This window comes from Eriocheir sinensis, unplaced genomic scaffold (genome assembly GCF_024679095.1).
Source record: "Eriocheir sinensis breed Jianghai 21 unplaced genomic scaffold, ASM2467909v1 Scaffold5, whole genome shotgun sequence".
NCBI lineage: Eukaryota > Metazoa > Arthropoda > Malacostraca > Decapoda > Varunidae > Eriocheir > Eriocheir sinensis.
In genome coordinates, this window is record NW_026111831.1 from 105,001 (window position 1) to 120,000 (window position 15,000).

General features: G+C 43.7%; 1 protein-coding gene across 6 annotated transcripts in view; it reads right to left on the reverse strand.

Moving 5' to 3' along the window:
* LOC126992664 (mucin-1-like) overlaps window positions 1–15,000 on the reverse strand; it is a 99,243-nt gene that overhangs the window by 27,575 nt on the left and 56,668 nt on the right. The window contains exon 1 of one of the 6 annotated variants that reach the window (XM_050851473.1): window positions 12,970–13,152. The exons of the other annotated variants lie outside the window; for them this stretch is intronic. Coding sequence (XP_050707430.1) covers window positions 12,970–12,983 — 14 coding nt within the window. The 5' untranslated portion in view covers window positions 12,984–13,152. Of the gene's footprint in view, window positions 1–12,969; window positions 13,153–15,000 lie in introns of those variants that run through there. 6 annotated transcript variants of the gene reach the window in all.

The window sequence follows — 15,000 nt, forward strand, 5'->3', positions numbered from 1 at the left end:
AGAGAGAGAGAGAGAGAGAGAGAAAGTTTGGCAGCGTTCCTCTTTTAAAAGGAATCAAATATGAGATCGAGGATTCCCGGATGTAAACAGGAATGCCAACAACAATAACAACAACAATAATAATAATAATAATAATAATAATAATAATAATAATAATAATAATAATAATAATAATAATAATAATAATATCACTATGCATAGGAAACAAGCGGAGGTATTAGCGACGGAAGAAGAAGAAGAAGAAGAAGAAGAAGAAGAAGAAGAACAAGAAGAAGAAGAAGAAGAAGAAGGAAGAAAGAAAAAATATAAAAATACAAAGTTAACCAATATTCTCTCTCTCTCTCTCTCTCTCTCTCTCTCTCTCTCTCTCTCTCTCTCTCTCTCTCAGGACAGGTGTTTAGCCAGGTAGGGGAAGGTATGTGTACTCTAATCACACACACACACACACACACACACACACACACACACACACACACACACACACACACACACACACACACACAGACAGACAATTTAGGACGGCAGGTAAAGGTAAGGATTGATTAGGTAATGGCCGTGTACACACTCTCTCTCTCTCTCTCTCTCTCTCTCTCTCTCTCTCTCGCCGTCAGTCTTTTCATTCTTTATTTGTATCGGTGTGTGTGTGTGTGTGTGTGTGTGTGTGTGTGTTCAGTGAAGTGAGTGAATGAATGAAACAGTGAATGGATTGAAGAATGAGTTTGCAGAAATGTAAGTTAACTCGGTGGTAGTAGTAGTAGTAGTAGTGGTAGTAGTAGTATAAGTAGCTCCAAAACAATTACCACGACTTTAACAATAGCAACACACACACACACACACACACACACACACACACACACACACACACACACACACTCCCCCACGCCAAACAATACACACAGAATAATCATTGTGTTGCCAATTAAAAATAAATAAAAATGTGACGTACTGGAGACAGCGGCGCCGAACACACACACACACACACACACACACACACACCGCTACTGCCTCACACGCTGAAACAAAGGGCGCCTGTGTTTAACTCCTCACCCGCGTGTCTTGTGTTCCCCCGATCACGCAAAAAATGACTAACGTGATACATTTGCAGTTAGTGTGTTTCTGTACCCGCGGGTCTGATTCTACCTGGCGGGCAGCACACGTTTCACTCACCCGCCGCCTCCACTTCCGGCAGTCCTCTTGAGCAGTCCCCCACGCCTTGGCCCCGTCCATCCCAAGTCCCTCCCAAGTTCAGTGTCCATGTCTCTCAGCCACACAGTAAGAAATTGATCAAAAGCAACTTCAAGACTGGAATCTTTGTCCGCCTGCATAGATATCGACAACGCCATATACTCGTGTTGAGCGAGTCCATAACACCGTCGAGTGGCTTACTGGTGAAGCCCACTAACGAATACTAACAAGTAATACCAAGGATGGGATCGATCTCCGCCAGCATTGCCAAGTCCAGAGGCGAAGCTCGCGTCTCTGGAACCAGGAGCGATCAGTCCCTGACTATCTGATAGGGGCTGGACGCCGGAGGTTGAGCCCGGGCTTGGTTCGACGAGCTCAAGTGGGTGGGTGTGTTCAGGGCAAGGGAGCTACAGGGAACGCCACTACCAAATGAACGCCACTATCCAATGAACGCCACTACCAAATGAACGCCACTACCAAATGAACGCCACTACCAAATGAACGCCACTATCCAATGAACGCCACTACCAAATGAACGCCACTACCAAATGAACGCCACTATCCAATGAACGCCACTACCAAATGAACGCCACTACCAAATGAACGCCACTATCCAATGAACGCCACTACCAAATGAACGCCACTACCAAATGAACGCCACTATCCAATGAACGCCACTACCAACAGAAAGTCTACCTAATGAACGCCACTACGAAATCATCAATCTATTATCATCGAGAGAGAGAGAGAGAGAGAGAGAGAGAGAGAGAGAGAGAGAGAGAGAGAGAGAGAGAGAGAGAGAGAGAGAGAGAGAGAGAGAGAGAGAGAGAGAGAGAGAGAGAGAGACTTCCAGAAACGATGAAATCCAGGAAAAATATATCGTGCGTGATCCTTGACACCGGAAAAATCATGTGACAGAAGATGATTTTTTTTTTTTTTTTTACAACAAAGGAGACAGCTCAAGGGCACAAAAAAAAGGAAACAATAATATAGAAAAAAAAAAAGTCCGCTACTCGCTGCTCCAAAAAAGAATCCAAGGAGGTGGCCGAAAGAGAGGTCAATATCGGGAGGAGAGGTGTCCTGATACCCTCCTCTTGAAAGAGTTCAAGTCGTAGGCAGGAGGAAATACAGATGAAGGAAGATTGTTCCAGAGTTTACCAGCGTGAGGGATGAAAGAGTGAAGATGCTGGTTAACTCTTGCGTAAGGGGTTTGGACAGTATAGGGATGAGCATGAGTAGAAAGTCGTGTGCAGCGGGGCCGCGAGAGGGGGGGAGGCATGCAGTTAGCAAGTTCAGAAGAGCAGTCAGCGTGGAAATATCGATAGAAGATAGAAAGAGAGGCAACATGGCGGCGTAAATTAAGAGGTAAAAGACTATCAGTAAGAGGAGAGCTGATGAGACGAAGAGCCTTAGACTCCACTCTGTCCAGAAGAGCTGTGTGAGTGGACCTCCCCCACACGTGAGATGCATACTCCATACGAGAGCGGACAAGGCCCCTGTATATGGACAGCAACTGTGCAGGGAGAAGAACTGGCGGAGACGGTACAGAACGCCCAACCTCGAGGAAGCTGATTTAGTGAGAGAGGAGATGTGAAGTTTCCAGTTGAGATTTTGAGTTAAGGATAGACCGAGGATATTTAGTGTTGAAGGTGATAGCTGAGTGTTGTCGAAGAATAGGGGATAGGTGTTTGGAAGATTGTGTCGAGTTGATAGGTGGAGAAATTGGGTTTTTGAGGCGTTGAAGGATACAAGGTTCCTTTTACCCCAATCGGAAATGATAGCAAGGTCTGAGGTTAAGCGTTCTGCAGCCTCCAGTCTGGAGTCGTGTACTTCCTGTTGTGATGGTCTTCTATAGAAAGAAGTTGAATAATGCAGAGTGGAGTCGTCGGCGTACGAGTGGACAGGACAGTTTGTTATGGAAAGAAGATCATTGATGAATAACAGGAAGAGAGTGGGTGATAGGACAGAGCCCTGTGGAACGCCACTGTTGATAGGTTTAGGGGAAGAACAACGACCGTCTACCACCGCAGAGATAGAACGGCCGGAAAGGAAACTGGAGATAAAGGAACAGAGAGAGGGATAGAATCCGAAAAAGGGCAGTTTAGAAAGCAAAGACTTGTGTCAGACTCTATCGAAGGCTTTCGATATGTCTAGCGCAACAGAGAAAGTTTCACCGAAACGGCTAAGAGAGGATGACCAAGAGTCAGTTAAGAGAGCAAGAAGATTGCCAGTAGAACGCCCCTTGCGGAACCCATACTGGCGATCAGATAGAAGATTATAAGTGGAAAGGTGCTTTTGAATCTTCCGGTTAAGGATTGATTCAAAAGCTTTAGATAGACATGAAAGTAAAGCTATTGGACGGTAGTTTGAGGGATTGGAGCGGTCACCCTTCTTAGGCACAGGCTGTACATAGGCATACTTCCAGCAGGAAGGAAAGATAGACGTTGACAGGCAGAGGCGAAAGAGTTTGGCCAGGCAGGGTGGCAGCACGGAGGCACAGTTTTTAAGAAGCCTTCTGAGAGTTGAGGCCACACACACGCACACACGCACACACACACACACGCACACACACACACACACACACACACACACACACACACACACACACACACACACGCACACACATGCTTCACGACCCTCTCCTGTTATTCTAATCCTAATACTATTGATGTTGTAAGATGTTGTTGTTCTTCTCTTCCTCTTCTCCTCCTCCTTTTTTCACCTTAAATTTATTTTTTCTTCTATTTATTCTTTTTTTCTTTTTGATTTTCTTGTTCTACTTTTTCTTGTTTCTCTTCTTCCTCTTTCTCTTCCCTTCATCTTTATTTTCTCTTCCTCTTCTTTTTATTATTTCTATTTTATTTTTATTATTTTTTTTTCTTTTCTTATTATTTCTCTTTTTTTTGTACTTCTTTTTCTTCTTCCTCTTTCTCCTCTTTTCTCTTCATCTTTATTTTCTTTTACTTCCTCCTCCTTCTTCTCCTCCTCCTCCTCCTCCTCCATAATTTCCTCTTTTTCCCTTTTCAAATCATTATTATCATTACTGCTATTGTTGCTTTTTGTCCTCCTCCTCTTCTTCCTCCTCCTCCTCCTCTTCCTCTTCCTCTTCCTCCTCCTTCTCCTCCTCCTCCTCTTCCTCCTTTTTTCTCCCAATTACCACTGTTACGACATCTACTTTATCCAATTTGCGCATTACTCTCTCTCTCTCTCTCTCTCTCTCTCTCACTACACTACGTAAACATTAAGTAAACACAAGATTGGCAATGTGCGTGCGTGCTTGCGTGTGTGTGTGTGTGTGTGTGTGTGTGTGTGTGTGTGTGTGTGTGTGTGGAGAAAAAGGGGATAGAAGAAGGGCGGGGAAGGAATGTAAAGTGAAGGAAAGGGAAAGGGAAAGGAAAGTGAAAGGAAGGAAGGAAGGAGAAGAAAGAGAGAAGGAAAGAAGGATGGAAGGAAGGAAGGAAGAAAGGACGGAAGGAAGGAAGGAAGAGAGGAGAAGAAAGAGAGGAGAGGAAAGAGAGAATGGAGGAAAGGAAGATGAAGTGAGAGAGTGAAGGAATAGGTGTGTGTGTGTGTGTGTGTGTGTGTGTGTGTGTGTGTGTACGGGAGGTGACAGAGTGGCCTGAATACACACACACACACACACACACACACACACACACACACACACACACACACACACACACACACACACCTTCCCTTTGCTATCCATTAATCACAAGACATTTAGGTTATTATGACCTCTCTCTCTCGCGTCTTGTCTTTCAAAATCTTGCTTGCATAATACGATAGAAATGTATGTTGTTGCCACCTCTCTCTCTCTCTCTCTCCGACCCAATAATATATAATACCACTACACACACACACACACACACACACACACACACACACGCACACACACACACACACACACACACACACACACACACACACACACACACACACACACACACACACACACACACACACACACACACACACACACACACACACACACACACACACACACACACACACACACACACACACACACAGATAGGAGGGTAAAAAGTCTTAGGCAAACAGTATAAGATGACAGAGTGGAGATGGAGATGATGGTGGTGGTGGTGGTGGTGGTGGTGATGGTGGTGGAGGTTTTGGTGTTGGTGGTAGTGAAAGCAAGCAGGAGAAGCCGGTACACACACACACACACACACACACACAGTCATTTCCCATTCAATACCTCAGCCATACTCTCTCTCTCTCTCTCTCTCTCTCTCTCTCTCTCTCTCTCTCTCTCTCACACACATATACCGAGAAATTTCAACGAGACAGAAAATACCTATCCAAATTAATCTCTCTCTCTCTCTCTCTCTCTCTCTCTCTCTCTCTCTCTCTCTCTAAGCTGACCGCAAGTAAACAGATGACGCAAAACTGAACATTATGACGCAACACCTTAGCAACGATAATGAAGGAGGAGGAGGAGGAGGAGGAGGAGGAGGAGGAGGAGGAAGAGGGTGGAGAGAGATAATGAAGGAGTGATTTTGTGTGGTGGTGGTGGTGGTGGTGGTGGTAGTAGTAGTAGTAGTAGTAGTAGTAGTAGTAGTAGTAGTAGTAGTAGTAGTAGGAGGAGGAGGAGGAGGAGGAGGAGGAGGAGAAGAAAAAGAAAAAGAAAAAGAAGAAGAAGAAGAAGTAGAAAAAGAAGAAGAAAAAGAAGAAGAAAAATAAAACGAAGAAGACCAACAACAACAACAACAACAAAATTAAATAAAAAAAAAAAAAAAAAAAAAGAAAAAGGAGGAAGAAGCCATTTGGAGGACGAGGTCGGAGAGAGGAGGAGGAAGAGGAGGAAAAACTCAGATTTCACAGACTGAGGAAGAGAGGAAGGTAGCCATGATGCTGAAAAAGAGGAGGAGGAAGAGGAAGACGAGGTGGAGGAGGAGGAGGAGGAGGAGGAGGAGGAGGAGGAGGAGGAAATGGAGTTAAGTAAGAAATAGGTGACACACTCCTCCTCCTCCTCCTCCTTTTCCTCCAGTCATGTCGTAAGGAGGAGAAGGAGGAGGAGGAGGAGGAGGAGGAGGAGGAGGAGGAGGAGGAGGAGGAGGAGGAGGGATAAACTAACAATGATCAACAAAGAAAAAGGGAAAGGAAGGAAAAGGAAATCTTGTGAGAGAGAGAGAGAGAGAGAGAGAGAGAGAGAGAGAGAGAGAGAGAGAGAGAGAGAGAGAGAGAGAGAGAGAACACCTTTAATCAAGAGGTCAAAAGATCACTTGCATGTAAGAGTCGGGACCTGAAACTCCACTTCCTAAAACGGTACAAACTGCATTCCTAACTTCATGCCTAACCCCATTCCTAACTTCATTCCTAACCCCATTCCTAACTTCATTCCTAACCCCATTCCTAACTTCATTCCTAACCCCATTCCTAACTTCATTCCTAACCCCATTCCTAACTTCATTCCTAACCCCATTCCTAACTTCATTCCTAAACAGATTCCTAACTTCATTCCTAACCCGATTCCTAACTTCATTCCTAACCCCATTCCAACTTCATTCCTAAACAGATTCCTAACTTCATTCCTAAACAGATTCCTAACTTCATTCCTAAACAGATTCATAACTTCATTCCTAACCCGATTCCTAACTTCATTCACAACTCATTCCTAACTTCATTCCTAAACAGATTCCTAACTTCATTCCTAACCCCATTCCTAACCCCATTCCTAACTTCATTCTTAACCCCATTCCTAACTTCATTCCTAACCCGATTCCGAACTTCATTCCTAACCCCATTCCTAACTTCATTCCTAACCCGATTCCTAACTTCATTCCTAAACAGATTCCTAACTTCATTCCTAACCCGATTCCTAACTTCATTCACAACTCATTCCTAACTTCATTCCTAACTGCACACATTCCAACTAACTATTCCTAAGTATTTCTAAGTGTTTTTCTAAGTGCATTGCAAACTATTACTAAATTTACTCCTAAGTTTACTCTTAACTTCAATCCTAACTTCACTCTTAATCTCAGTCAATCCTAACTTCACTCTTAACTTCACTAACTAAATCATTCTACTCCTAACTTGATTTTTAACCCAATCCCTCAGTTCACTCCTAAAAGCATGACTTCATTCCCAACTGTCTCCATTCCCACGTTCCCAGATCATTCCTAACAGTCTCCATTCCCACGTTCCCAGATCATTCCTAACAGTGTCCATTCCTACGTTCCCAGATCATTCCTAACAGTGTCCATTCCCACGTTCCCAGATCATTCCTAACAGTGTCCATTCCCACGTTCCCAAATCATTCCTAACAGTGTCCATTCCCACGTTCCCAGATCATTCCTAACAGTGTCCATTCCCACGTTCCCAGATCATTCCTAACAGTGTCCATTCCCACGTTCCCAGATCATTCCTAACAGTGTCCATTCCCACGTTCCCAAATCATTCCTAACAGTTCCCATTCCCACGTTCCCAGATCATTCCTAACAGTGTCCATTCCCACGCTCCCAGATCATTCCTAACAGTGTCCATTCCCACGTTCCCAAATCATTCCTAACAGTGTCCATTCCTACGTTCCCAGATCATTCCTAACAGTGCATCCTTTAAGTTAGAAGAGTGAAGGGAGGGAAAGGAGGAAGGGAGAGCAGGGACATAGGGAGGAAAGAGAAAAGGATGAAAGAGAAGGGAGAGGAGAGTATGGACAAAGGGAGAAGAGTAGAGGGAAAAATAGGGAAGGAAGGAAGGGAAGAAAGAGGAAAGAAAAGAAAGGGAGGAGAGGAAAAAGATAAGGAAGGAGAAACGAAGAAAAGAGAGGAAAGGAAAGAAAGGGAGGAAGGTAGATAATGAAGGAAGAAGGGAGAAGGAAGAAAAAAGGGAGAGAAAGAGAGGAAAGAAAGGAAGGAGGGGGAAAAAGAGGAAAGGAGGAAGAGGGAAAGGTTAGCATTCAAAATTGACCCTACCACTACTACTACTACTACTACTACTACTACTATTACTATTACTACTACTACTACTACCCCCCACTCACGCCCCCCTCAACCCCCTCTCATCCCACTCACCTCCCCCTCCCTCCATCATCCCCCCTCCCCCCCTTCCCCCAATCAGACAGCCTTCATAATTCTGTGATCTGGTGAGAGAGAGAGAGAGAGAGAGAGAGAGAGAGAGAGAGAGAGAGAGAGAGAGAGAGAGAGAGAGAGAGAGAGAGAGAGAGAGAGAGAGAGAGAGAGAGAGAGAGAGAGAGTTGAGGGGGAAAAAAAGAGGAAGAGGAGGAGAAGGGGAAGGTAGGGGACAGGGAGAAAAGGGTGAAGGAGGAGGAGGAGGAAAGGGGGAGGAGAAGGAGGTTAAGGAGGGAAGAAAGGGGGTAGGGTGGAGGAGAAAGGGGGGGGGAAAACACAGGTAACCTTTAAATACCAGTTATGTGTACACACTACCTGCTGTGTGTGTGTGTGTGTGTGTGTGTGTGTGTGTGTGTGTGTGTGTGTGTGTTCTCTTTCATTTATCTTTCTTCTTTTACTATTCATATTCCTCCTCCTCCTCCTTCTCCTCTTCCTCTTCCTCCTCCTCCTTCATCTTCTCTTTCTCCTGTGATTCCTTCTTTCATTTTTCCTTCTCTTCCATCTCATACTTTCTTCTTGTTCTTCTTCTTCTTCTTTCTCCTCCTTCATCTTCTCTTTCTCCTCCTTCTCCTCTTCCTCCTCCTCCTTCATCTTCTCTTTCTCCTGTGATTCCTTCTTTCATTTTTCCTTCTCTTCCATCTCATACTTTCTTCTTGTTCTTCTTCTTCTTTCACCTTCTCCTCCTCCTTCTTAAGAACTAGAAATAACGGTCTACTAACACAAGACAGGCAATGCAGTTCCTATTATCATTATTATTATTATTATTATTATTATTATTATTATTATTATTATTATTATTATTATCGTCATTACTGTATGCTTTCTTTTATTTATTTCATTCTTTCATTCCATCTAAGCGAGGAAATGCAGGGCGGACATCAGCGGCAGTGTACATTATCTTCCTAAACCGAGTCATCCGCCGCTCCAACAAGCTTCCCGCGATACGAGTCAGTGTGAAATTGATTAACTGCTTTCATAATCGCCTTGACCGTTACTTGGGGCGCGTCGGGAGTGAAGAGACCGCTCACGCACGTCCGCGGTAGAAGGTTAAAGGTCAAGTCTGGGGCACATTAGACCGTTGCAGCGCGTTGCGTCAGTGCCCGTTTCCGAAGGTTAGTAGACGTGTTAGCCACTACACCAAGGAGCCCATATTAGGTTAGTTCTTTTTCACTAAAATTCACTAACTATTTTTCCTCCTCTTCTTCTTCTTCTTCTTCTTCTTCTTCTTCTTCTTCTTCCTCCTCCTCCTCCTCCGTTTCCGTGACTCATTCCAATAAAAATTAGCCATAATACTGGGAGAGAGAGAGAGAGAGAGAGAGAGAGAGAGAGAGAGAGAGAGAGAGAGAGAGAGAGAGAGAGAGAGAGAGAGAGAGAATGTTATTAATTACAAGTTATGACTAGACAGAAGGAACGAGGAATGAAGGAAGGGGGAGAAGAAAGAAGAGAGAGAGAGAAAGGAAAGAAGAGAAGGAAGGGAAAGAGAAAAGGAAAGAGAAGCTGTGGAGGAAGAGAAAGGAAAGGAGAAGGGAGGAAAGGAGGGAATGGAAGGAAGAAGGGAAGAAGAAGGGAGGAAAGGAGGGAATGGAAGGAAGAAGGGAAGAAGAAGGAATGGAAGGAAGAGGGAAGAAGAAGGAAAGGAGAGAATGGAAGGAAGAAGGGAAGAAGAAGGGAGGAAAGGAGAGAATGGAAGGAAGAAGGGAAGAAGAAGGGAGGAAAGGAGAGAATGGAAGGAAGAAGGGAAGAAGAAGGGAGGAAAGGAGAGAATGGAAGGAAGAAGGGAAGAAGAAGGGAGGAAAGAAGGGAAGAAGAAGGGAATTATCAACAGCTGTGGCCATGTGTAACTTTCTAACACACACACACACACACACACACACACACACACTCACACTCACACACACACACACACACACACTCACTCACGGCAAGACAACGAGACACAGTGAGAGAGAGAGAGAGAGAGAGAGAGAGAGAGAGAGAGAGAGAGAGAGAGAGAGAGAGAGAGAGAGAGAGAGAGAGAGAGAGAGAGACCCAAACCAGTCCTATCTAGAATGAACCAGTGTATTGATAGTGATAGTAGTAGGCCTAGTAGTAGTAGGCCTAGTAGTAGTAGTAGTAGTAGTAGTGAATAGAAGAAATCGGTTAAAGATAATGAAGAAAAAATAAAAATAATAAATGAATGAGGAAAAGGAAAAAAATAAGAATTAACAATTTTTAGAAAAGAAAAACAAAAACAAAGGCGACAGAAACAACAAGACAAAAAGAAAAATAACAAGATAAAGAAAATGAGGAGGCGGAAGAAAACAAGAAGAACTGAGGAATTAAGAACACGAAGGAATTAATGAACGAGAAAAACACGAAAAGATATAAACTGAAACCAAGAAGTGAAAATGTGAGGAAGAAGAAGAAGAAGAAGAAGAAGAAGAAGAAGGAAAAGCAGAAACAGAAGAAGAAGAAGAAGAAGAAGAAGAAGAAGAAGAAGACGAAGAAGAAGAAGGAAAATCAGAAACAGAAGAAGAAGAAGAAGAAGAAGAAGAAGAAGACGAAGAAGAAGAAGTAAAATCAGAAACAGAGGAAGAAGAAGAAGAAGAAGAAGAAGAAGAAGAAGAAGAAGAAGAAAGACGAAGAAGAATAAGCAGAAGGAAAATCAGAAACAGAAGAAGTAGAAAGAAAATCAGAAACAGAAAAAGAAAAAGAAAAAGAAGAAGTAACAAATCCAGAACCACATGACCACAAAAAAAAAAGAATAGAAGCAAGAAGAACGAGAAGAAGAAATAAGGAAGAGGAAGAGCATGAGAACCAGTAATTAACAGAAAACACTTGTCCAACACGCACAGAAAGTCAAGGCATGCGACCTGTCTGTGTGTGTGTGTGTGTGTGTGTGTGTGTGTGTGTGTGTGTGTGGTATATTCCATTCATTTTCTTTCCCTTCCATTATTCATACCCCCATTAATCCTCCTCCTCCCGCGCTCTCTCTCTCTCTCTAATTTGGTTGGGCTGAAATCCTGAAGTTGGAAAGACCGGATCGCTTGTTGCTAAAACCGTGCTGGGTGTGGGAGAGACGAAGGTGGGAAAGAAGAAGGAAAAGGAAGAGGAAATAACTGAATAAAAGAAGAAGGGATAATAAGAGGAATAGAAAGCGGAATAAGAAAGAAATATAAACGGGGGAGAATTGGAGAGGGTAAAATAAAGGAGGAGAAAGGAAAAGAAGGGAAGATGAAGCGGAGAAGCTGAATAAATGAAAGAAATAATGAATGAAAAGATGATGATGGAAGAGGAGAAGGGAGAAGGAGAGAAAGGGAGAAAAATCGGAATGAAAAACAAAAATGAAGAAGTGAATGAGATGAATTAGAACGTGATGGAAGGAGATGGAGGAGGAGGAGGAGGAGGAGGAATACGGGTGTTGGACAGGAAATGACAGACAGATTCAATTAATTTCAACTCAAGGAAAACCACCACCACCATCACCACCACCACCACCACCACCACCATCACCACCACCATCACCACCACCACCACCACCACCACCACTGTAACCATCAGACATATGTTGTTCCTAGAGTTACCACCACCACCACCACCACCACCACCACCACCACCACCACCACTCACAATGTTGGTTAGTTACTTTTAAAGACTGGCTTTCTACCACTATTTAGTAAACAATATTATAGGTAGGTTACTACTACTACTACTACTATTACTACTACTAATACTACTGCTACAACTACAACCTATAATTTTCTGCATCTCTCTCTCTCTCTCTCTCTCTCTCTCTCTGGAGTACCGCAAGATAACTGTTTTTGAGAGAAAAAAATAATTGATAGAATATTCATGTTTTCACTGGTAGTAGTAGAAGTAGTAGTAGTAGTAGTAGTAGTAGTAGTAGTAGTAGTAGTAGTAGTAGTAGTAGTAGTAGTAGTAGTATTTGTACAAGAAAGGAGAGATGAAGGATGAGAAGAGAAGGACGAATTGGAGGAAGAGGAGGAAAAGGAGAGGAAAGTGGAGGAGATGAAGAGAAGAAGCAAGACAAAGAGAGGAAAAGGGAGAGGAGAAGAAAGAAAAGGGAGGAGGCCGAGGAGGTGGAGGAGGAGGAGGAGGAGGGGAAGGAGAAAGTGGAAACAAAAGAAAAAGAAAGTGAACGAAAGATAAGACATTCTCTCTCTCTCTCTCGACCTTCTACATTCTCATTGTCTTGAAAGAAAAATAAGCGTCAAGAACACGATTATAACAAGAACGAAACAAGAACAAGACTCGTTTTGATTATTATTATTATTAAATTATTATTATGATTATTATTATTACTATTATTATTACTGCGGGTATGGGGGTTAAGTATTTTTCCACCTTTTCTTTGACTATGGTTCTCTCTCTCTCTCTCTCTCTCTCTCTCTCTCAGAAATATCAAGAAATTTCAACGAGACAGAAAATACCAATCCAAAAATTTATCTTCATTTCACTCTCGCTCTTTCTCTCTGTCTGTCTGTCTGTCTGTCTGTCTGTCTGTCTGTCTACCTGCCTGCCTGCCTCTCTCTCTCTCTCTCTCTGTTTGTCTCTCTTTTTCTCCCTCGCTTTCAAAATACCTGGAAATTTCAACGAGTTCCAAGATACCAATCCAAATACTTAAAATTTTACTACGTCTCTCTCTCTCACACACACACACGCACACACGCACACACACACACACACATACCTTGACAGGTTCATGGTGGCCACTTAAGAGCTCACGTCCTCTTAGTTCCTCTTTGTTTCCTCTCTTTATCAACTTTTCCTTCCCTTTCGCACAGAACTATAAACACAATGGCCTTTAACTTCCAGGGAGCGGCGCCACGGACGTCCTTCCCTCGTGCCGGCCGGTGCTGGAGTGAGGCTGGCGGAGAAATGCGAGGCCTTATATACCTTCGGCCGCCCCGCACCCTGCCGCGCCCATTGCCGCCCAAACACAGCCGCTGGCCATGTTTCCAGCCCAAAAAACCGCAACCTATTCTATTTCTATCTTTCTAGAGGATAAGTTTACCGACTAATATTATTCTTATTGTTGGCTCAGTGGTGGAGTGGTTAGCGTGCTTAGCTACTACTACTACTACTACTACTACTACTACTACTACTACTACCATCACAACTAACGTTACTTCTAATAATAATGTTTGTATGAGAGAGAGAGAGAGAGAGAGAGAGAGAGAGAGAGAGAGAGAGAGAGAGAGAGAGAGAGAGAGAGAGAGAGAGAATTATTTCCTGTACTTAAGCCGTGACAAGAATCACACACACACACACACACACACACACACACACACACACACACACACACACATACACACGCACGCAGGTAATTTCTGCACGCAAAAAAATCAATTACCTTTTCTCTTAATACTCTCTCCTTTCCCTTTTATAATATCTTCCATTCTTTATACTTTCATTTTTTTTCTGCCTCTCCATCGTTCCGTCAAAAGGTGTTTCATATCTTACTAATGACACACACTTAATCGCCTCCACAATATGTTAAAAAGGTCATTAAGGTCGTCATTACGCTTGAGTTCGCTGGCACTGCTTGGCTGGAAGAAGCAATTTAACGGTACACACTTGGGAATACAAAAGCAAACATTAATGAAAAAAAAGCCCACTACCACTGCTCCTAAAAAAAAAGAAAAAGGTGGCCCGAAAGAAGATAGTTTGTCCTGATTAGTGAAGATGAATGAATCGTTCGGTCAAATATCTTACTAATGACACACTTAATCGCCTCCACAATATGTTAAAAAGGTCATTAAGGTCGTCATTACGCTTGAGTTCGCTGGCGCTGCTTGGCTGATAGAAGCAATTTAACGGTACACACGTGGGAATATCATTAGTGAAAATTAATAATGTTGAATAATGATTTAATATTAATGACACACCCTTGAGTCATCTCTAGAATTTAAAAAGTACATTACTGGGGTTCAATAGGATGGAGCATACTTGTGCCGCATAAACACTGGGCAAATTTTCCGTGGATCTTCAGTCAACCAAGATTTCCGCTAGCGTGGTTCTCATTTGTTTCTTGTTATTGCTGATGATGATGATGGTGAGTAATACCGTCGTCCTTCGGTGAACTCTACCGTAGCTTTGGAAGATCGTGGACACGTCAGAAAACCGCGGAAATATGAGAACCACGCCAGCGGATGTCGTGGTTTGACTGAAGATCCACGGAACATTTGCCCAGTGTGATAGCCCCTTAACGGATACAAACAATTTACATTAGCGAGGCACACTTGGGATACCGTTCCTCTGCCTGTGGTGACCGCCATGACGGTGGACCATCAGGAGCATTAAGTGGACTCTGAGGGAAGAGCACGCCAAAGTATTTCCGTCGACCTTCAGACCGTGCCTCGTCAGTCTGAATGGTTCATCGTGTGTTCCAACCATTTCATCTCGCTGGCCATGAGCTATGATGGCTCCACACACCTCCGTGGTGCAGTGTTTAGCGTGCCTACTTAAGATTCCTCGGGTCCGGGGTCGAATCCTGGCCCGGGCAATCGGCGTGCAGCTCACCCATTGTTCATCCCCTTCAGGCTGGGGAAAGCTGGGTAAGGTAAACTGTGGTAACCCGGATGTCACAGTGGTCCTGTGTCCCGGGTGATGGGTTCGTACGCAGCACAGGCTCAAGGCTAATGCGACGGAGATGAGCACCGTGGCCACGCGCAGCCATGGCGTGTGCCCCAAACCTGACCTTTCCCACACCTCTAGGTAC